The 24,718-nt window shown below is 37.9% G+C and overlaps 1 protein-coding gene across 1 annotated transcript in view; it reads left to right on the top strand.

The window, feature by feature from the left end:
• Window positions 1–24,718, top strand: part of ARHGEF38 (Rho guanine nucleotide exchange factor 38) — a 149,035-nt gene that overhangs the window by 105,726 nt on the left and 18,591 nt on the right. Inside the window, exons 6-9 of the mRNA XM_040237525.1 lie at window positions 10,274–10,473; window positions 14,339–14,472; window positions 20,110–20,214; window positions 22,364–22,486. Of these exons, the coding sequence (XP_040093459.1) occupies window positions 10,274–10,473; window positions 14,339–14,472; window positions 20,110–20,214; window positions 22,364–22,486 (562 nt within the window). The remainder of the gene's footprint in view (window positions 1–10,273; window positions 10,474–14,338; window positions 14,473–20,109; window positions 20,215–22,363; window positions 22,487–24,718) is intronic.

Below are 24,718 nucleotides of genomic sequence, written 5' to 3'. Positions count from 1 at the left end.
ATTGAAATGCTGCTTGAAAATTGCACTAGCTTTTGCCGCAGTCCTGCTGTGTGGGGCTAGCTGACTGCCTGTGCCCTTCTAGCCTGTTCTATACATTAAGAACTCGAAAAGAGGAAGAAGAATCACAGTGTGTAACTGGACAAACATCAAAGCCACATTTGCCTTGAGTTATTTTCCTTCCTGATTCTCTCATTCAGGTCAGGCAGCACACACGCTACTACATAAAAAGGTAAAAGGCAATGTCAAGCGCTATGTAATTGTTGAGCTCCTCAGTAGCTAAGGCCAAAATGTTGCAGCTAGAGTGGCGTTTATGGGATGTGGGTTTTTAAATGACTTTTTTAAAAAAAAGATCTCTTACTTACTGAAACTAAAAATGGTCTTTTTTTTTCTTTTTGCAATCTACATTTTAAAAAATACAGAAAGGCAAAGATATCATAACTTCTGAAATGTTTACTTTGAATTATAATCTTATGCAAACATCAAAGACAGTATTAAAGTGACAAGAATCATAGATTCTTCTACCAGAGTCTCCCTCAAATCATCTGATCCAAGTCCCATGTTCTAAAGCAAGAAAAATATCCTTATTATAAATTTACCTCCAGAAATAAACTTTATCTTCATTACTTAGACTCTTCTATATGCTTAGAAGTAGTCTGACCAGCTATTTCTACCTTTGCATTGCAGGATTTTAATCAATCTCAAAAGTTTTATAAGTTATTTTATTTGTCAAGGTTTTAATTTTTTTAATTATTGAAGAAACACTGCAAACATAGGAAATCAAAATGAAGACACTAAGAACTATTGGTAGTCACATTTCAGAGTGAACTACTTTAACATGACATGAGTCCCTCACTTTCCTGCCATTTTTTCCTCTATACAGATACATATTGACTAAAATAGGACAGCTATATATTTCCTGTATGTCACAACTTGCTACCTCTTCATCAATACATCATGGACATCTCTCTCTGTCAGTAAATATTAATCCATATTGCTGTATGACTACATAATATACTATTTGATGTATGTACCATAATTTAGTTTACCAAACTCTTACAGATACTTGAATTGTGTCTGTCTTACAGATGACTTTATGTGTTCATTCTTATATAAAATTTTGAACAACAGTTTATTTTCTTTTGATGAATTTCTAAAACTGGAATTTCTAGATCAAAGGGCTTTTGATACTTATTGCCAGATAATTTAAGAGAAGTTGAACTAAGTTTTAGTCCTACTACTATTTATGAGTTGCCCATTTATCTACTACTTGCTACTTGCTTGCACTAGATAAAATATTTGGATCCTTATAATTTATGGCAATCTCATAGGCCAAAAATAGCATTGTAATATTTTAATTACCATTAAAAATGATCTTGAGCATTTTTGTGTTTAACCATTTGTGTTTCACCACTAATGAATTATCATTTTAATTGATTATTCACTTTTTTGGAGATGTTTGTCTTTTTCTAAAATATTGATAATGGCTCTTTAGTGAATGTATTACCCATTTTTATATCTTATGTACTATAAATAATTTTCCTTATTACTTGACTTTTAACATAGTATATAGTTGCTTCTGTTTATGCTTTTATCTGCACAGTTTTACAGAGCTAAATTTTAAAATACATTGATCACATTTTTCTACTGTAGCTTTTGGATTTTGTATCTCACTTAGAAACTTCAAGTTTGTTTTTAAACCGTAATCCCATGTTTTCACCAAAGGTCTTGTATAGTTTCATTTTTAACATTTAAATTTTTGATCTGGAAATTATTTTGCTGTAATGAAATTAATTTTTATTTTTCTATATGCTTAGCTAATTATCACAATACCTGATACTGAATAGTTCCTTTTTTCTAGTGAGTAGGAATGTCACATTTACCATGCACTTAATTTCCATACATACTTCTATTTATTTCTTGATTTTCTATTTTGTGCTTGATTTTCATATGTCCATACCAAATTGCCTTCATTTTTGTAGTTTTATATTTTGATATCAGGTATAACTAATCTCTGGGCTTCCCTGGTAGTACAGTGATAAATAATCCACCTGCCAATGCGGGAAACATGAGTTTGATCCCTGGGTCAAGAAAATCCCCTAGAGAAGGAAACAGCAATCCTTTCCAGTTTTCTTGCCTGGAGAACCCCACTGACAGAAGAGCCTGGTGGGTACAATCTATGGTGCCTCTAAGAGTCAGACATGACTCACCAACTAAACACACAAACACACACACGCAACTAATCTCAGCTTAGTATTCTTCCTTTTCAAAATTTTCTTGAATATTCTTGCATGTTTCCTTCTTTAAAAACATTCTCTTTTGTTAAAAATTATATCTACTCACGGTTTATAAGGGCCTCCCTGGTGGCTCAGATGGTAAAGAATCTGCCTACAATCCGGGAGACCCGGTCCGATCCCTGGGTCAGGAAGGTCCCCCGGAGAAGGGAATGGCAACCCACTCCAGTATTCTTGCCTAAATTCCACTGACAGAGGAGCCTGGTAGGCTACAGTCCATGGTATCGCAAAGAGTCAGACATGACTGAGTGACTAACACACACATGGTTTGAAAAGCCCAATAGTTCTAAAAGTTTTAAGAAAAATAGTAGTCTACTGTGTAGCCCAAGGAACTATATTTAATCCCCTTGGATAAACCATAATAGGAAAAAATATAAAAAGAATGTATATATGTATATAACTGAGTCACTTTGCTGTACAGCAGGAATTAACACAATGCTGTAAATTAATTATACTTCAATAAAAAAGTTAGTTAATTAAAAAAAGAAAAGAAAAAGAATAATCCCTTCCACCTTCCTCTAGTTGCTCCTCACCAGAACACAAGTATATTCACACCTTTTAGTTGACTATTTTGTTATTTACCTTCATGACTCTAAAAACACATTTGACTCTTCCTTCTTATGTATTGACTTCTCTCTATGGAAGACAATAATTATTTTTCTTCCCTAGCTGATCTCCACTACACACACACACACACACACACACACACACACACACACCCCTCCTTCTCACCTCTCCATTCTCCCTATGGAGTTACAGTATAATTTGGATAAGAGCAATAGTTTGTGTTTGAATTGTTATACCTGAGTAAATTTCTTTTCAGAGGTAAACCTTGGAATAAACAAATACTTATTTTGCTGGGAATTAACTATTATCTTTTTCCCCTTTAATTTTCTTTGTGAAAGTGAAAGTGAAGTCGCTCAGTCGTGTCCAACTCTTTGCGACCCGGGATTCTCCAGGCAAGAATACTGGGGTGTGTTGCCATTTCCTTCTCTAGGGGAACTTCCCGACGCAGGGATCGAACCCAGGTCTCCCGCATTGCGGGCAGACGCTTTGACCTCTGAGCCATTACGGAAGCCCAATTGTCTTTGTGGTGATCATTAATGCCAAACTCATAGCTAATTATCTTGAAGTCAGCCTGATGAAATTTGTAGGCTATCCATTTCATCTCTCTATAAAAGCCTTTCCCAGAGACTTCTGACCTATTGAGTTTGGACAAATTACACTGGACATCACTAACTCCCCTTGCCTGGAAAACTCCAAGGACAAAGGAACCTGGTGGGCTACAGTCCATGAGGTCACGAAGAGTCAGACACAACTGGGCGCATTCATACAAACTGCCGTCACCTAGTTTCTCTTTGCCTCTTGCCTGTTTTTAGTGGAGGACATCCTTCAACAGTTTCCTCTGTTCATCAAAGAATACATGGGAAGGAAATTTTAAGAACGTTTACATCCAAAAAGTCTTTATTTTACCCTCACACTTGACTTATATAGTGTGATTTGGAATAGAATTCTAAATTGAAAATCGTTCATCTTCAGAATATATGGGTAATTCTTCATCATTTCTAACTTTCAGTGTTGCTACAAGAAATTGAACAGTTTTTCTGATTCCTAATTGTTTGTAACTGCTGAGTTTACACATTTCTCTGAAGGACTGTAGGCTTTTCTCTTTGTCCCTGATAATTTGAGGTTTTAATAATTCCGAGGTGTGAGTCAGTTTCATTCACTGTGCTGTGACCTCAGCAGGTTCTTTCAATGCGCTAACTCATTTTCATTGAATTATCTTACAGATGAGTTCCTTCCCATATGTGCCCTGTTCTCTCTCTCTGGGACTTATTATTTTGATATTGGACGTTTTAGGCTGATCCTCTAATTTTCTTATATTTTCTTCCATTTTTGTATTTTTGCTCTTCTCTCTAGAAAGTTCTTGAACATTTTCTCCAACACTTATGAGTTTTTATTTCTGCTATTATCCTTTTAGTTTCCAAGAGCTCTTCCTTAATCCTCCAAATGATCTCCCTTATTTGTATAGCACCCTAAGAATTACGCTGTTTCTTAAGGAGGTTTTCAACTGGTTCTTCTTATTATAAAACCCACACCCCTCTCCCTTTACTTCGATATATTTTCAAGGACTCTAGTTAATGAAACTTTGGAGGAGTGATGAAATAACTACTTCATATTACTGGTTCTTTCTGGTCTGCTATGTCAATTACCATTTGCTCATCTCCTTTAAATCTTCTAAGATTTGCTAGTAGTTCTGTATTTATTTTCAAAGCTATTTTAAAATTATGACAAGTGCTATTTGTTTATTATTTGTGCAGCAATATATACTTTCCTCTAAAGTTGACTTATGATGTTTTTAAAGGAGAGTAAATGGAAAAAAATTCAATAACAGTATAGATGGTTTGTAGCTTCTGTAGATTAAATATTAAATTTAGGATTCTTGCGGCCATAAAATAGAGGAAATTCAAAGTAGTATGATCATTAGTTACATGATTAGTTTTCCTTTCATTTTCTCCTTCAAATTAAGAAATATAGATACATCTCAGTGGTGAATCTGATTTTTTGTTTTCATCATAGTTTTTACATTGCTAAATATCACTTTAATTTTCATTGTACAACTGTTTTCTTATACTTGATGCAAAATCTTTATAGCAAAACTGGATGCTTCTAAAACAAAGCCAGCTGTGTTTACTTGACTTTGTAATTTTTCGATAATAATTTGTAATGAGATTAGTGTAGCTACTTTTGGTACTAAATGTTTGCCAAAGTGTTCATGATAATGTAGAGGAATATGACACATAATTACAATTTAATAACTACCTTAGTTTTTAGCACAACATGAATGGGGAATTGTTATGCATTTGATTACTTTCTAGGGGGTAGGCATGTGATAATTGGCAGCTTGGCTGAGAAAGTTATATCACATATAAGACTCATCTGCCTTGCACAGCTGTCAGACTCAGTCTTACTGGGAGGGATTAGCCTGGGTGAGAATTGTGGCACTGAATGCCTGGAGCATCATTATCTAGTAATACATTTCATCTTTTCTACCTCACTGCCTGTCTGTGTAATCCATGTATCAGAGCATCATCGCTCATCACTTGGGCAACTGTCCAAAGTGCTTATCTTAAGACAAAGGTGTCTGGGAGATTTCTCACTCTTGAGAAAAATTTTTTTAGTATTCACATTTGTGATGCTTTTAGGAGAAACAGTTATTATTTATAATTGTTATTACTGTCATTTGAAACGGAGAGAATAGAACTTTTATGCCAAAGAGTGATACAAAAAAGTAATGGTTAGATTTGGACAGAACTAAAGGGCCTAAGTTGGGTTTTTGATGGATCCTGATAAGGGAAGAAGGAGAGAAGCTCAAAGATACAAGTACATTCTTTAATATATCTGAGGATTTATTTTTTGTAATTAAAAGTTTTAAAATATGTATATAACAATAGACCACACTGATAAACTATCTTAATAAAATTGACTTTATTTGATTGAATTATTTGATTACATCTACATTTTGATAGTATTTTCAGTGATTTTAGAAGATTAAATAAACTAGTACTGTGCCATGCTATGTTGCTCAGTTGTGTCCCACTCTTTGTGATCCCATAGACTGTAGCCCAGGCAAGAATACTTGAGTGGGTTGCTATGCCCTCCTCCAGAGGATCGTCCCAACCCAGAGTTCAAACCCAGGTCTCCAATATTGCAGGTGGATTCTTTACCATCTGAGCCACCAGGGAAGCTCAAACTAATATTGGTGATAGTAAAAAGAAAAACTCAGAAGCAATCTGATCATATTCATAAGGATAATATGATTTTTTCTAGTCAAGTTAGTACCTTCCATATTCCTGACTTGTTCTTATTTAAGGAAATTATTTCTACTTAAGTGTCTAAACTGTTGTATTATTGAAGAACTTACAGTTAAGATATGTAAGGTTGCTATAGTTCAGATTCAAAAGTTCTGCTATTGATATACCAGTTAGAAAATATGTTTTTAGTTATTATTTTTTAGTATTCATAAAAGATTACATATTTTCCCATCCATTTTTACCCAGTCCTCTTGGAAACCAATAACATCTCTTTCTCCTTCTCCTTCCTTCCTCGTTTCCTCTTTCCACCCTGTCTCCTTACCTCCCTTCCTTAGTAGATTTGGTGCACATGAGCAGAAAGTGCAAGATAAATCATACTAAAGCAACTGTTTCTCAATAAAGGGAGCAAGAATGTATTGATACAACAGAGAAAAGACCGTGTCTTCAGCAAGTGGTGCTGGAAAAGTTGGATAGCCATATGTAAATCAATGAAGTTAAAACACACCCTCACACCACATGGGCTTCCCTGGTGGCTCAGTGGGTAAAGCATCTGCCTACAATGCGGGAGACCTGGGTTTGATCCCTGGGTTGGGAAGATCCCCTGGAGAAGGAAATGGCAACCTACTCCAGTACTCTTGCCTGGAAAATTCCATGGATGGAGGAGCCTGGTAGGCTACAGTCCATGGGGTCACAAAGAGTCAGATACGACTGAGCAACTTCACTTCTCATACCATACACAAAAATAAACTCAAAATGGTTTAAAGACTAAAGTATAAGACAAGACACCAGAAAACTCCCAGAAGAGAACATAGGCAAAACATTCTCTGATGTATACAGTACCAGTGTTTTCTTACACCAATCTCCCAAGGCAGTAGAAATAAAAGTAAAAATAAACAAATGGGATCTTATCAAACTTATAACCTTTGAAAACCATAACCAGCAAAAGAAACCATAAACAAAATGAAAAGACAACCTATGGAATGGAAGAAAATATTCACAAATGATGGGACTGATAAGGGCTTAATCTCCAAGGTATACCAATAGCTCACACAACCCAACAACAAAAACAAACAAACAAAAAAAAAACCACACAAACAAACCAATTTTTAAATACAGGCAGAAGATTTAAATAGACATTTCTCTAAAGAAGACATATAGATGGCCAATAAACACATGAAAAGATGCTCAACGTTACTAATTACTAGAGAAATACATATCAAAATCAATGAGATACTCTCTCACACCAGTCAAAATGGCCATCATTAAGAAGTCTACAAATAATAAATGGTGTAGAGAGTGTGGAGAAAAGGAAATCCTCTTACACTGTTGGTGGAAATGTAAATTGGTGCAGCCGCTGTGGAAACAGTATGGAGATTCCTCAAAAAACTAAAGATAGAGTTGCCATTGGATCTAGCAATCCCATTCCTGGGCAAATATCCAGACAAAACTACAATTTGAAAAGATACATTCTCTCCAAAGATACATTCTCTCCCATGTTTATAACAGCACTATTTACAATAGGCAAGACATTGAAATGACCTAAATGTCCATCAACATATGAATGAAGAAGACACTGTATATACACACACTGAGTAATGGAATATCAATCAGCCATAAAAATGAAATAATGCCACTTGTAGCTACATGGATGAATCTAGAGATTATCATACTAAGTGGACTAAGTCAGAAAGACAAAGACAAATACCATATGATATCCTTATATGTGTCTAAAACATGACCCAAATGAACTTAACTATGAAACAGAAACTGACTCACAGACTCATAGAAAACAGACTTCTTGTCAACAGGGAGCAGAGTATAGGGAAGGGAAAGACTGAGTTTGGGGTTGCTGCTGCTGCTAAGTTGCTTCAGTCGTGTCCGACTTTGTAAGACCCCATAGACAGCAGCCCACCAGGCTCCGCCGACCCTGGGATTCTCCAGGCAAGAACACTAGAGTGGGTTGCCATGTCCTTCTCCAATGCATGAAAGTGAAAAGTGAAAGTGAAGTCACTGAGTCGTGTCCAACTCTCAGCAACCCCATGGACTGCAGCCTACCAGGCTCCTCTGTCCATGGGATTTTCCAGGCAAGAGTACTGGAGTGGGGTGCCATTGCCTTAGCAGAGGCAAACTATTATATACAGGATGGATAAACAACAAGGTCCGACTGTGTAACATCAGAACTCTATTCAATGTCCTCTGATAAACTACAATGGAAAAGAATATGAAAAAGAATATATATGTATAACTGAGTCACTTTGTTGTACAGTAAAAATTAACACTGTCAATCAACTATACTTCAATAAATTTTAAGTTAATAAGAAGCAATTCTTTACTCCCTTGCAAACCTTTAACATTTATTTTGGTTTTCTTTTTAAAAAATGTTGTCTTTTGGTTTGATTCAGTGTTTGTCTCTATGGATACCAATTATTTTCTCAACATGTAAATAAAACTCAGTCATTTATTCAGGACTACTGTGCAAACTTTTTTGGGAAAAATGTTCAATGTAAAATAACAGCACATTACAGAAAATGTAAGTAATCTTTCACTTCAAGCCACAAATATTCATTGAGAGAATATTATATGTCATGTTGGACATATAATGGTGACAGACAAATTGAGTATAAAGTGGTCAATAGAGAAAAAAGACCATTCCAGATAGTGCTAAGTGCTATAATGAAAATGAAATGAGCACATGTGACAGAGTTACTGGTGCGTGTGTGCACCATATTTGCACTTACATGTGATAAATTTCTTTAGTTTCTGATTTATCAAATGAAGAGTTCAAATAGATGATCTCTGGGGTATCTTCATTTCTTTTCTAGTGCTGTAACTTTTCTAACTTTGTTCCAAATTTTCAGATCCATTTTGCTGTTTCAATTATGTAGTCTGTTATCCACCCATAAAGTACTTGAAAAATAATTGAAGAATGAAACATTTACCCATCATAATTTGAAAGCCATGTCTGTCTGTATTCTCTGTCTTCTAAATAAAAATCTAAAGGAAAACCAATGACTATATCTTTCCATCAGAAGGGACTCAAAACACAATTTTCATCCATGTTCCTCTTACAGTGTCTCTCTTTTTGCCTCTTTGCAGAAAGAGGCTTTTAGAAACCACTGATTTCTGGCTGAAAAAAAAAATGAATACAGTGGGTTGGACAATGGATATCCAGTGGACAATAGCATGATCAAGTTTGTAGCTTTTTCTTTTCCTGTAAACTTCTTGGCTAGTGGGAATGGCTCTAGGCTCAGCTCAGAAGCTCTGAAGGGGAGAGCCAGGGGTGAGTGCTCACTTTTCTGTAGCCATTTGAAGATCTGTGGACTAAGAAGAATTCCACATGAAAAGGCATTGTGTACTAGTAATGATCAGTGATAGTGATGGCATTAATATATCTAGAGAAGTATTGCATTTATTTGGAGAAGGAAATGACAACCCAATCTGGTATTCTTGCCTGGAGAATCCCAGGGATGGAGGAGCCTGGTGGGCTGCCGTCTATAGGGTTGCATGCATGTATTAGAGGAGGAAATGGCAACCCACTCCAGTATTCTTGCCTGGAGAATCCCAGGGACAGAGGAGCCTGTGGGCTGCCGTCTATGGGGTCACACAGAGTCGGACGCGACTGAAGTGACTTAGCAGCAGCAGCATTGCATTTATTATAAATCTCTTTTGGGGACTGTGGTAGAACCGCTGAAACACTGTAGGTTCAACTTCTCAATTTGGTAGAAGAAAGAAAACAAACTTTGTGTTTAGATTTTTAAATGATGACTTTATTCTCCTCACTTAATAATATCAAAAATACCATCAAGAAAATGCATTTTTCTTCATTGTCATGGAAAAGTACAGTTTAAAATTGTTTCCCACTATTATTATAAAGCCTGTTATTTAAAAAACCTGTAAGTGGAACATAGTTGGAAATCATGCTTTCAGTCCTTTTAGGTAGACAAATATACTTGTTTTCTTTTAAATTTTGTTTAGAAGTAGACTCTTTCAGCCTTGCTTCTTTCTGTCACCTATTGTTCTTGCTTCATTTAGAAACTGAACATAGCCAAATCAGAGAAGAAAAGGGTGAAAATCATCTTCAGGATTAATCATAAAAAAATCACAAAAATAAAAAGGAGTTAAGAAGACAAATGTTTGTGAAACTGATATGATGTATCTTTATTGCAGAGGCAAACCAAACTTACTGGACATGGGCTCTTTGATGATCAAGCCAATTCAGCGAGTGATGAAGTACCCTCTATTACTGTGTGAACTCCGGAATTCCACCCCTTCCTCTCACCCAGACTTCCGAGCACTGGAAGATGCCTATGCTGCAGTGAAACACATTAATGTAAACATTAATGAACTTAAAAGACGAAAAGATTTAGGTAAGAGGAGATATGATGAAGTGGGAGTTTGGGGTTGGAGTCTTCTGGTTACGTTTTGGAGGATCAGAACATCTCAGTAGTTACAGCAGATGCCGTGATAATGATCATTTGTGATCTAGAGATAGAGGCCAGGGAGGAGAGGATGGCTTTGCCTTTCTAGCTAGGTTCAGAAGAAGATCACGAGACACAAACATTGACAACTTTTCATCGAACAACCTTACACTCAACCTCTTTTGACCACCACATGCCTGTTGACATATTACGGGCTGAAGAAACCCATAGCATATGATCCTCCTGTTCTTGGTGTTATATATACATGGCAGGAGGAATGGCCAGGTAGTTGGGAGCAGTGAATAGCTAGAGCTGAAAAGTGGTGGTGAGAAAGGTGGATACAGGTAAGATGACCTGGCTAAACTAACAGGCTTATTTGGTTCTGGAACACAAAGAATGGGTATTTTTGGCAATAATTGCTCCATGAAGGGAGCAAGTATATTTCTTTCTCAGATTAACAAATTATTGTTAACTATTCATTAACTAAGAGGTCAAGTGTTAGTCACTCAGTTGTATCCAACTTTTTGCGACAACATGAACTATAGCCTACCAGGCTCCTCTGTCCATGGGATGTCCCAGGCAAAAATACTGGAGCAGGATGCCATTTCCTACTCCAGGGGATCTTCCCAACCCAGGGATCGAACATGAGTCTCCCACACTGCAGGCAGATTCTTGACCATCTGAGCCACTAGGGAAGCCCAGCCAAGAGGTAAGATTCACCTCTCAAGGAGAATGTAGATTTTAAAACAGGAAGCACAATTAGATGGTTTCTATCTTCTCAGGGTTAGCAGTGCATTGGGGCAGACCCTGGGTCCTCTCTCAGTGTGATTTGTGTCCATAAATTCTTAATTGGCTTTGTAGTTGTAACTTTAAATCTCAGTTCAGCATTTAGAGCAATGGTAGAACTGTGGAGCTAATTGATCCAACCACTGTGTTTATTTTTATTGTCTTTATTTTCTAATTTTTATTTTAAAATTGTATATATTTGTATTAATAAATTGTAACTATAAAGAAGAGCATAGAGTGAAAAGGGAAAGTTGCAAAAGATGCCATAAAAAAATAGCCCATAGACAAAGGATTACTATCTAGAATATATAATTATTGATACTAAATAAATAATAAAAACATTCTAATACAAAAAATGTTAATAATAAAAATGAGCAACTCACAGAAAAAAACAATACATTTTTAAATGCTAAGATCCACTAGTAATCAGGGAAATGCAAATTAAAAACATAATGCCAAGTGTTTCCAGCCCATCAGACTGGCAATAAGATTTTTAGTGAATAATGTTAAGTGCTGAATATTAGTTTGCAGGTAAGAATGTAAATCCTAAAGGAAATCAGTCCTGAATATTCATTGGAAGGACTGATACTGAAGCTGAAACTCCAATACTTTGGCCACCTGGTGCAAAAAGCTGACTCCTTTGAAAAGACTCTGATGCTGGGAAAGATTGAAGGAAGGAGGAGATAGGGAAGACAGAGGATGAGATGGTTGGATGGCATCACTGACTCAATGGACCTGTGTTTGAATAAGCTCCAGGAGTTGGTGATGGACAGAGAAGCCTGGTGTGCTGCAGTCCATGAGGTTGCAAAGAGTCAGACATGATTGAGCAACTGAACTGAACTGAACAGAAGGATGTAAATTGGAATCACCACTTTGGAGAACAATTTGACAATACTTATTAAGTTGAAATGCACACACCCAAGACACAGAAAATCAGTTTCTAGATATTTGAGAAACTGGCTCACATGCTCATAGAGAGGTATACAAGTAACTAGCATTGTTCATAACAGCAAAAGGAAAAAAAAGAAACAAGCACACAAAGAAAATGGAGAGTAGCTTCCATATTAATTCAGATAGATAAATTCTGTATTATAAACTATGATACCATAAGAGCATAAAATTAAAGTACATGTATCAGTTGGATAAATCTTGAAAACACAATGTTGAGTTTTTTAAAAAAGTAAACTAGCAAGTGACAGAAGAATGAATGCAATATGGTACCATTATCAGAAAGATTAAAAATATTCAAAATAATACTATATGGTATATGACTACATACCTATGAAGTAAAGGCATGAAAATAGGTACAGATATAATAAAACTCATAATTGAGTATCATCATTTCCTTTAGGGATCAAAGATGGGGATCAGAGAAGCTTCAACTATTATGTGATTTTTTTTAAATAAAAAGATTGGAAACAAGGCAAAATGTGAAGGTTTGATAAAGCTGGGAGATGGACAATAGCTGTTGTATTAAATTAACTTTGCTGTTTGTTTAATCTTCAAATTTCAAAGTTTTAATGAGGAAAATTTTTCTACTTCCATGGTTCCAGTTTGCATAGCTAACATTTTAGTAAGTTTTCTTCAGAATTTTGATGTCTTTTTTTTCTATTTTCTTTCATCTCTCTCTCCTTCTTCCCTTCCTTCTGCAACATGCATGACACTACTGCTTTCTGGGTCTCTCAAAAAACTTAATAGTATGTCATGAACATTTTTCAAGTCAATATGGTCTTCTTTTAAATGGCTCCATAGTTCAGTTCAGTTCAGTCGCTCAGTCGTGTCCGACTCTTTGCGACCCCATGAATCGCAGCACGCCAGGCCTCCCTGTCCATCACCATCTCCCAGAGTTTACTCAGACTCACGTCCATCGAGTCTGTGATGTCATCCAGCCATCTCATCCTCGGTCGTCCCCTTCTCTTCCTGTCCCCAATCCCTTCCAGCATCAGAGTCTTTTCCAATGAGTCAGCTCTTCGCATGAGGTGGCCAAAGTACTGGAGCTTCAGCTTTAGCATCATTCCTTCCAAAGAAATCCCAGGGCTGATCTCCTTTAGGATGGACTGGTTGGATCTCCTTGCAGTCCAAGGGACTCTCAAGAGTCTTCTCCAACACCACAGTTTAAATGCATCAGTTCTTCAGCGCCCAGCCTTCTTCACAGTCCAACTCTCACATCCATACATGACCACAGGAAAAACCATAGCCTTGACTAGATGGACCTTAGTCAGCAAAGTAATGTCTCTGCTGCATAGTAGTCCATTTAAAAATGTGTCATAATTTATTAAACTAAACCTCTGTGGATATACTTTTAGATTGTTTCCAACATTCTGCTGTTAGGAAAAATGCTCTAGCAAATAAAACTTTGTAGGCTTGATTATGGGAAGTATATTTCTCTACATGGACTTCCTGGTCATAGACTATACTATTTTTATATTTAAGGTTCTGCCAAATTATTCTCTACAAAAACTATATTGATTTACTCTTCATCAACAGTGTATTAGAATGCCAGTCTCACCACATCCTTACCAAAGCTGAAGGTTGGGGATATTTAACATTTTGAACAATATGAGAGGGAAAATAATTTTAAAGATAAAAAGGTATAGCTCAGAGGGATGGCTCAACTTACCTTAAATCTCTCAGCTAGTGGAGACGATTTTAGGATGGATACGAGGTCTCATGTTGGCTGCAGTTGTCTTTCCATTAGTTAGGTCTTGAGGCTTCATTCTGGAGATCCCAAATAACAAGTGTATTGTCCAAGAAAAGAGAAGAGAGCTTATTTTTTCCCCCAGTATCAGGAATTTCCCTAATGTGGGAAGTAATTGCAGTCGGGCTTTGAAGAGCTCAAGTCCTAGGATGGTTTCTGAAGGTTAGTGGGGTGGGCAGCTGGAGCTGTGACGGGGCAGAGCGACTGGAACATGAGCCAAAAATCAGAGTTTTGTCTCAAATATAAATATTATTCTTAAATACTTTGGATGAAACACACACTTTCTGCACCGCATGTGTTCAGATATGTTATTGCCTTCTTCCATTTCAGTTCTGAAATACAAGAAGAATGATGAGGAAGAATCACTTAAAGATAAATTGTCTAAACTAAATATTCATTCAATTAGCAAGAAATCAAAAAGAGTGACAAATCATCTAAAGATTCTGACCAGAGGAGAATCACAGGTAATTTTTCTTCTTGGGCCACATACCTTTTCCTGGGGAACACGACTGCTGATACTTTTGTGAGATTTAGTTTTATTGTTATCAGAGCTGTTTCTGGAATACACTGACAATCAAGGTAACTGCCCAGCGCTGTTCCTTTCCTTCTCTCTCTCCCCCTCCCTCCCTCTCCCTCCCTCCCTCTTGTGGGATAATGCATTGGGTGGTGGTGGTGTGAGGGGTAGTTTTGACTCTATTTTAGCTGTGGTGCTTCCATGCATGGAGAGGACAAAGGAGAGATGAGGACAGGACAGGGATCAACAAAGGATGCCCCAGGAGCCCTGACACCATCAATTAGCACATGAAAGAAAGTCATGTCCAACTCTTTGCAACCCCATGGACTGTAGCCTGTTAGGCTCCTTCATCCATGGGATTTTACAGACATGAATACTAGAGTGGATTGCCATTTCCTTCTCCAGGGGATCTTCCCAACCCAGGGATCGAACCCAGGTCTCCCACATTGCAGGCAGACTCTTCACCATCTGAGCCACTGGGGAATCCCAATTAGCACTTAATCTCACCCAAGGCAATGCCCTCCTTTCATCTCTGTCTCCTTTCTGCTTTTTAAAAATCTCATTTCTTTTAGTACCCTTGGTGTTCATCTTATATTTATTTCACCTATAGTGTTTAGAGGCCTATCTTAGTGTGATTTTTCCTACCTGTTACCCCTTTCCTCTTCCCCTACGCTCAGGTGACATTATATTCCTGGGTAACTCTTTGGTGTCATCCTGAACACTTTTATCTCAATCCCTAATAAACAATTAATGGATTAGCAAAGCCTCTCAAGCTTTAATGTGCATGAGAATGACCTGAGGAACTTGCCAAAATATAAATTCCTGGGTTCCACTTGGTTCAAACCTGCAACCTCAAAGTGTGTATTTTTATAAAGACTCCAGATACTTTTCAGCTAATCGATCTGGAAATTGAAAATCATAAGATAGAAAGGTCAAGGCCCAGAAGTGGTAATACAGTGGGCCTCTAACCAAAAGTAGGCAGAACAGTTCTTAAGATACTAGATAGTACTTCCTGACCCCCCTTTTCCTGTGCCTCAATCCATTCTTCATTATGTTAGCATCCTAAAAAAAGTTTTTACTTTGAACTAGAGGCAACTGGTTCAGCTCTGACTCTTCTTATCTACCTCACGGTTTGGCTGCTGTGGTCTTTTTTCTTTTCATTAAGTCTTTGCAGCTTTCAGACCACTAAACTAGAAGTGGCCTCTTCTCTTCTGAATGCCTGACACACTTACTCAGTGTATCTCAGCCTTGGCAATGTTAGTATTTGCAGGAGTCAGCACAGAAATTAAGAGCAAAGTTTCTGAAGTCATTCAGACCTGGATTTGAACCTCACTTCTACCACTTAATAAATATTTGTCTTTAGGTGCATAAATTCAATGTAACCATCTGTAAATTATAGTAGGGGATTATAGTAGGACCTAATAGGAAGGAAGTGGTTGTGAGGATCCACTTGTTGGGGGAGCGTGTAATGTCCTCGGTTCTGTCTTGCCGCAGCAAAGATTTGAAATGGTGGACCAGTGTTACAGCTCAGTTACAGCTCAGAGTTTTATTTGGCTAACAAAGGATAGTACACCCTCAAGGCATGAGGGCAGGCTGACCCCAAAGGAGAGGCGTCTATCCATCTTATCTTCCTCTTTTTATGTTTGTCTACTCCACCCCTTGAGCCTGCCCTAAGCAAATTGGGCTGGCCGAGAAAGAGGCCTGTTTGTTTCACCTGAGGTTCTCACTCCTGTCCTCGGATTTTCTTTTGTTCCATTTTTGCAGGGTTTTTTCCTCTCCTTGTCTTTTAGCCACTGCCTATTTGGACTCCTTTTTCCTATTCTAACTACCTAACACAATGAAATGATACATATTTTAAAAAATACTTAACTCAATGTGTAAGCATTTGATATATTGGCTATCATCATCACTATCTTATTTGGCATAGAAAATACTGTTATTTGCCTTTTAACCTGCAGACTTCTTACTCCCTTGCGGATAAAACTTCTTTATGCATAATGTATTAATCATATCTCATACTTCCTGTGTTTTATGATGTTTTGCCATCTTAAAAAATCTTGCAGGCCAAAGAAAATGCCACTGGTAGGGCTAACCCACTCTTACATAGTGCAAAGAACTCAGCTGGAATTGCTTCTTTCATTTGCAGACCAACCAATCCTGGGTCTAGAGCCACAACCACCTCCTTATCTAAATCTCACAGGTGAAGCCCATATATCTCTGCCCTAGATCATTCCAAGGCCAGGTACCAGGCAACCAGAACCACTTCTATAGCCCAAAGCCTGCTGGAATTATTCAAACTGGCTAGTCCTAAACATTTTGCTCTGCCCCCAGCTCTTTCTCTGTGGTTTCTCACAGAAACTCCAGTAAAGACTCTAGCCTTGACTTTTCCCTTGCTCCTTCCTGCCAAATGACCCAATCCCACTGATTCCACTGTGATCCTGCATGACATACAGTGACCACTTCTCTAGACCCTGTGAGTATAATCAACCTCCAAGCTTCATTCTCTTTTCCTCCTGTGGCTGCACTGTCCATTCCCTACCATACCCAATATGGATATTCTTACAACATATGGGTTATATCATCCTGTACTTACTTCTTGCTTTTCTTCCATTGCATAGAGGAGATAATTCCAGGCCTCCCTCTCTTCAGTGTGGAACTATAACATGGGAAGCTTGGGACATTTATGGTGTGTGGGCATAGATCGGGAAAAGGGAAATCTAGATGTTTCAACTAAAGACAATGGTAACAGAATTGAATTGGAAATTCTTTTGAAGAAAAGACTATAGCCTCCATGAGCATGTGTAAATGTAATGTAAACAATTCTTCCCTACTCTTTAGGATGTTGCTTCTGACCCAAGACAATACTATTGAGAAACAATATCCACGCCTTAATCCTGGGCAGGCTCCTGTAGAAGCTGTTCCAGTCTTTAATGCATTTGCCATCAACTTCTGATATTTTCCAATTGCAAACTGAAAGTGAATTGTAGTTAAAGTAGCCTGAAGGGATATTAATTAGATTTTTTCCCATTAATCTTTTGAGAGGATGTCCTGTCAGCAATGAAGCATTTCACTGTTAATCAGAAAATCAGCTGCATATGCTGGACTGTAGAAAAGATAAATCTCAAATCAGTCAATTTTGCACTTGTCAGCAGCTCAAATGAAATATTTGGTGGAGTTAGGGTATAAAACTGTTACCCAAGAGGAAGATTCTATTCCATTCATCACACATATATTGAACTCCTTTGTACCCAACACTGTTAGAGACTGCAAATGCAAAGAGTTCTAAATTCAGACAGTTTGGGTTGGAATCCTAGTCCTATTAACATGGGTAAGTTTCTTTTACTTCTTATATTAGGTCACAGAGAGATTCCAAAACATAGCATCTTAAGTCAGAGAGTCATTTATTTCTCTCTCTTATAATCGTCCAGATGGGCTGTGCTATACAAGATCCTCCCGGATCCCAGTTCCCAGTTTTATGCTGTGTTGTTCCCTAAACATATTGTCTTCATCTGCCTCATTAAAGCTGGGTCACTGCTATGTCTTCAGTCAAAGTCCCCAGGACAATGTTGTAAGCCAAGATTCAGAAATGAAATGTATCACTTCCGCTCACATCCTATTTGCCCAAATTTGCCATGTAACCCAGTTACCAGGGCAGAACCAGCTACAAGGGAGTCTGGGAAGGGCTGTCTCTACCAGGGCAGCTGTGTGTCCATCTTAAACTAAGTGCAGGTTCTATTGGTAGAAGGTCAACATGGTGAATGTTCAAAATGTCTGCCACACCTCCTGGAACTTCTGTTTCTTTATCTCTAAAATGAGGGTTATCATAGTATCTACTTCATAGGGTTGTGTAAGACTTAAATGAGAAAATGGAAGACAGATTTTAGCACAAGTGTCTAAAACACATTTGAAAGTGAAGTGAAAGTGTCAGTCACTCAGTCATGTTTGACTCTTTCCAACCCTATGGACCATAGCCCGCCATGCTCCTCAGTCCATGGATTCTCTGGAAGAATACCAGAATGGGTTGTCATTTCCTTCTCCAAGGGATCTTCCCAACCCAAGGATTGAACCCAGGTCTCCCACACTGCAGGCAGGCTCTTTACTGTCTGAAAACATAGTTAGTGTTTAGTAAATGTTACTGATTATTATTATTAAGAAAAAATACTTCCTTTCCAATGCTTGCAATCCACCAATGGAGAGAATTGCTCAAATCATTAACTAGTGAGAGCACATAGGATGGCGCAATTAATTTTCGGAAGTGGAAAGAACAGGAATTAGAGGAAGGAGTTGTAGCAGGGGTGACAAGTCCTTAAAAAAAATAAACAGGACTTTGCAGAGAAGAAAAGGGACAGCAGCATATTCCAGCAAAATAGCACAGCATGAGAAGGCTTGGAAATAGGAAGTGGAACCAGGCAATATTTTTCATGTCATGATCCTTAAAACTCTTATTTTAGCATCATCTGGGTCCCAGCCAGGACACACAGAGTAAAGTGGTTGGTCCTTGAAAACTACATTTCAAAGAAATCTGTCCAAGCATTATGCTTCAAACTGGCTCAGAGCATAGAGCTCCTAGGGCAGTGGGTGATGAATTTTGTGCAGATTACAAAGAATGAGGCTGCCTATTTGATGAAAAGCTTTGCAGATAAACAATTTTAAAGGACTTAAAAATATTAAAATAAAATGTCACCATTTTCTATGCATTCAGTTCTAAGGTCAACCATGTAAACTAATGGATGTAAGAACTGAGAACAACTTCAGTTATTAGCCAGTACCAAACTGATTATACATACCATATTCCATAAAACAGGTGTGTGTTCACACAGATTTTGCCGATACAAAGCTGGTTCTGATCTTTTTTTGTATAATTTTGAATGTCAAGAAATATTTCTCATCATTAACAGAATAATGTCTTCTTAGAAATTGCCAGAAGCACATAAAAAGCATATTTTTCTGAATGCTAACAGGTATACATGTAAGATACCAATGACAACAAAAAACTGAACACATGTGACCACAATCTTAACCTTGCAGAGTTTTACTACCAGAACTGTTTTCATTAAGATTATTCATCATCTTTCAAATTTGAATTGATAATGAATTATCATATTTCTTTAGCCAAGACCCTAAGAATATTTTCTGAGTAACCACTGGGAAATAAATTGGGATGAATCATATCAGCAAAATGATAAATTCTACTCAATAGCTCAAATTTTTATTTTAATTTTTCATTTTATTGATTATTTTATAGACCTACAAATGCTGTGTAATTTAGGAGAACACATATAATACATGCCATTATATGCCACTCTAGAGGGAAGTTTTGCATCCCACAGCTACTGTGACTAGGTGAAGCAATGTGAAAAGCACCACACAGCTTTGCTGCACTAATTGAACATGAGTTGTGTCGTGTGCTGGATAAAGAAAGGACTGTGTTAAGACAGTCAGCATCGTATGAAAAGTTTTCATCTAAACAAGGAGTTTTCTTGTAACATGCTGGGCCAATATGGTTTGTGGTTTTCTTAAAAAAAAAAAAACAAACCAAACAGATTCCTTTGAATTATAAAAATAAATAATTTCATCTATATTTTAGGTGAAAGACAATACCTTTAACAGAGAAGAAAAGCTATTTCGATCTCTAGAAAAGACTGTGAGGCACTGTGTGAAGAACATTTCATTTTGTTTCCAACACATACAGGTGGGTGAGACACCACTGTTTTTCTCAGTTTCTCTACAAGAAGGTCTTGATGTCTCTGCTTTTAATAAGGAGTAGGTGTGACTGTTCATTCATTTATATGATGACACCTATTGTACCAAATTTGGGAGGTTCCCAGTTGCTGGTGAAGGAAGCAAATACAAAGACTTGGGTTTTGCTCTCTGTCCCCTTCCTCTTCCATCCTTCCCCTAATCTAAGTCATCATACAGTGGGACAAGCATGGTTCACATGCTGGCCACATGGGGCTGGACCATTAGCATAGTTTCTTTATAATATGCTAAATGGCAGACAAGGTAGAAACGTTATTTGTTTGATTATACCAACATATGTCTTTCCTGGCCCTAAAACACATATTTGCAAATTTAAGATTAGGACTGAGAGAAAAAAGAAAACCAAAAGAGGGGAAAAAATAAAACTAGAGAAACTAAAAAGTAAAAAGTGCATAATATGAAGGCCATAAGTTCAGTTCAGCTCAGTCTCTCAATTGTGTCTGACTCTGCATCCCCATGGACTGCAACACACCAGGCCTCCTTGTTAATCGTCAACTCCTGGAACCTGCCCAGACCTACATCCATCAAGCTGGTGATGCCATCCAACCATCTCATCCTCTGTCGTCCCCTTCTCCTGCCTTCAATCATTCCCAGCATCAGGGTCTTTTCTAATGAGTCAGTTCTTCTCATCAGGCGGCCAAAGTATTAGAGCTTTAGCATCAGTCCTTCTAATGAATATTCAGGGTTGATTTCCTTTAGGATTGACTGGTTTGATCTCCTTGCAGTCCAAGGGGCTCTCAAGAGTCTTCTCCAAAACCACAGTTCAAAAGCATCAATTCTTTGGCACTCAGCTTTCTTTATGGTCCAGCTCTCACATCCATTTGTGGCTACTGGAAAAACCACAGCTTTGACTAGATGGACCTTTGTCGGCAAAGTAATGTCTCTGCTTTTTAATATGCTGTCTAGGTTGGTCAAAGCTTTTCTTTCAAGGAGCAAGTATCTTTTAATTTCATGGCTACAGTCACCATCATCAGTGATTTTGGAGCTCAAGAAAAGAAAGTCTCACTGTTTCCATTGTTTCCCCATCTATTTGCCATGAAGTGATGGAACCAGATGCCATGATAATAAAAACCACAAAAACCCACATGTGCATCTCAAATTTAGCTGTAGACTACCTCCCAGTCAACCCCAAAATGAGATATGATCACGCAATTTTAAGACAAACCAAATACCTCTATTTATTTTGTAACTGGTAATTTGTAACACCCCCTTTACAGTTCTGATCCTTCTCCAGGGGATCTTTCCCACCCAGGGATCAAACTCTCATCTCTTGCCCTGGCAGGCGGATTCTTTACCACTGAGCCACTTAGGAAGTCCTAGTTAATAAATGGTCCCTTCCTATTTTCTAGTTTTTCTCTTGGGTATGTTTTGGAAGATGTTTGCATGCTTTAATAGACGATCATACCAACAGAAGATTAAGCTGACAGGCATAGTTATTTGGAGAAGAGGTTCTATGTTACAGAACCAACAAGCCATATTCTTTTTTTTTTAAATTAACTGATGCAAAACCTGATTTTGCAGTCAGATTTGCTAATCTCTTCCTAAAGCCCTGACTTCTGTGAAAGGAAAATCAAACCATAGTTATAACATCCAGAGGGCAGTGGAAACCCTGTGCCTGATACACTTTTCAAGGAGTCAGTGCCTCCTGGGAACATCTACAGAAAAGTCTTATATTTCCACTAACTGATTCAACAAAAGTGTGATCATCTTCTCTTAAAGAGAAGATTAAATTCATCAAGGAAAACTGACAACATAAATCAAAGAGGAGTGATTTTTAAAATAAGAGATCTGTAAGAATTGAATGATTAAAAATAGCCAATGAGGGAATTGAAGATGGACTCTACTTAATAAAAAAGGGTGTCATACCAATGGAGCAATATGAGAAACTGACAAAGGGGAAAGTAAGGATATAGGTCATTACAAGTAACCTGACTGTGCAAAGGGTTTACAGAATTTTTCCTTCCCTTTGTCTTTTTCTCTCGGTGGTAACAGTTATATTGATGAAGTGCACATTTGGGATGCACTTCCTTGTACTCACTTCAGAACTTTGCACTTTTGGTAACTTTGTTCTTGGCTTCCAGGATGCCATGCCTTTAGCTCTGCAGAGCATGATGGAGCTCCAGGAGATTTCACACAGCAAAGATGAGGAGGAGAGCAGCTATTCAGAGTCTCCAAGTAATGCCCCAAATTCCTCTGAAGACTTTGTAAGTTATTTATATTCACAGGTGAATGCAAATGGAAATAGTAGGGTGAGAAGAAAAGCTGCTTTTCATTTACTTCTTTGGAACTAAAAATAAAACGTGCACTAAAGCAAATACTAATGCCAAAATTAGTAGATTTAAACAGGGTTTTTTTTAATCATTAAATATTTTGTAGTGGATTTGTGAGGCTTTTATTATAATCAAAATTTAAGAGGGCTCCAGACTGTGTTTGTAGGATATCCAGTGTCTGTGCGGCTTTTAAAATCAACATTTAGTTTAAGTCTGCAAATGGTATATTAGGGATTTATCAAGTTAGGAAGCTGTGATTTTCTTAGAGGACTCTCTGGAAATGCCTAGAGTTTTTACAGAAGGAGTGAAGATATTCTGTGAGGATGACTTTTATTAACATACTATACACTGGAATGTAAGAGTAATAGTCGCTCAGCTGTATCCAACTCTTTACGACCCCATGGACTGTAGCCTGCCAGGCTTCTCTGTCCATGGAATTCTCCAGACCCGAATACTGGAGTGGGTAGCTGTTCTCTTCTCCAGGGGATCTTCCCAACCCATAGATCGAACCCACATTGCAGGCAAATTCTTTACCATCTGAGTCACCAGGGAAGCCCAAGAATGCTGGAGTGGGTAGCCTATTCCTTCTCCAGGAGATCTTCCTGACTAGGAATCAACCAGGCATCTCCTGCATTCTAGGAGGATTCTTTACCAGCTGAGCTACTAGAGAAGCCAAGTAAGACCTTTCTAATCAGAAGGGGCTTTTGTTTAAGAGTCGTAGGTCTTCTGTTCTGTGGTAAAATATTTGTTTCCTAAGAATTATATAAAATATACAGAACTATAAAGCAAAAATTGGGAATCATTAAAAACATGCTTGAGGCAAGAAAGTATTTGGGCAGCAAACTAGTCTGAGTAATATTTATTTTAATTTAGTATCTTGGGCTAGATAGGTATTATTTCATAATAATATTTCAAGTATTATATAAAAGATATAATAGACTCCTCCATCATCCTGAAGGTCCTTGAAAATGACATTTTTTTTCTATTGGTATTATTGGCATTTGGGGTCAGAAGAATCTTCATTGAGTGGCCCTTGTATTGAAGAATATTTAGCTTTCCTACCAGGCTCTGAACCCCAGTAAATTTCTGCCATCTCATATTTTGGAATCCTGGGAAGTGATACAACCCCCACTCCAACAGAAAAACACCCAGAGACATCTAGCTTTCCTGGCACTGGGTAATGGAAAGTCATGATTACATCTGAAACTAACATGGTAGATTAGATGGATGGGAGGGAGGAAGGGGGTGGGAGAGGCAAGGAGAAAGGAGAGGATTTTTATAACACGATAAATGGAAAAAAATGTGCCTAGTTCTTTATATGTTTTCTGGACTTAATTACAGTGAGCACATTTTAGAAAAGTCCTCATGGGTTTGCTCTCTGGTTTAATTCCAACTCATTAAGGTGATAAATACTTATTGAACACCCTGTAAAACCATAGTATATAGCTTCCCCATCATCCCGCATGCTCCAGAACCTGACGGAATGAAGAGATAAGGTGTCCTTCCCTACCTTGCATAAAACCACAGGGATGATAAATTAGGCTAAATTAGAAAGCTCAATATAAAAGTACCTTTGTATGAATAGTTCAGTTCAGTTCAGCTCAGTTCAGTCGCTGTCGTGTCCGACTCTTTGCGACCCCATGAATCGCAGCACGCCAGGCCTCCCTGTCCATCACCATCTCCCAGAGTTCACTCAGACTCACGTCCATCGAGTCTGTGATGCCATCCAGCCATCTCATCCTCAGTGGTCCTCTTCTCCTCCTGCCCCCAATCCCTCCCAGCGTCAGAGTCTTTTCCAATGAGTCAACTCTTCACAAAGCGTCTTGATGAAAGTGAAAGAGGAGAGAGAAAAAGATGGCTTAAAGCTCAACATTCAGAAAACGAAGATCATGGCATCCAGTCCCATCACTTCATGGGAAATAGACAGGGAAATGGTGGAAACAGTGTCAGACTTTATTTTTTTGGGCTCCAAAATCACTGCAGATGGTGACTGCAGCCATGAAATTAAAAGACGCTTACTCCTTGGAAGAATAGTTATGACCAACCTAGACAGTATATTCAAAAGCAGAGACATTACTTTGCCGACTAAGGGCCGTCTAGTCAAGGCTATGGTTTTTCCTGTGGTCATGTATGGATGTGAGAGTTGGACTGTGAAGAAGGCTGAGC

Source organism: Oryx dammah, unplaced genomic scaffold (genome assembly GCF_014754425.2).
Source record: "Oryx dammah isolate SB20612 unplaced genomic scaffold, SCBI_Odam_1.1 HiC_scaffold_3, whole genome shotgun sequence".
Classification (NCBI taxonomy): Eukaryota; Metazoa; Chordata; class Mammalia; order Artiodactyla; family Bovidae; genus Oryx; species Oryx dammah.
The sequence above is the reverse complement of the archived record's forward strand: the minus strand, read 5'-3'. Positions and strand labels throughout refer to the sequence as shown.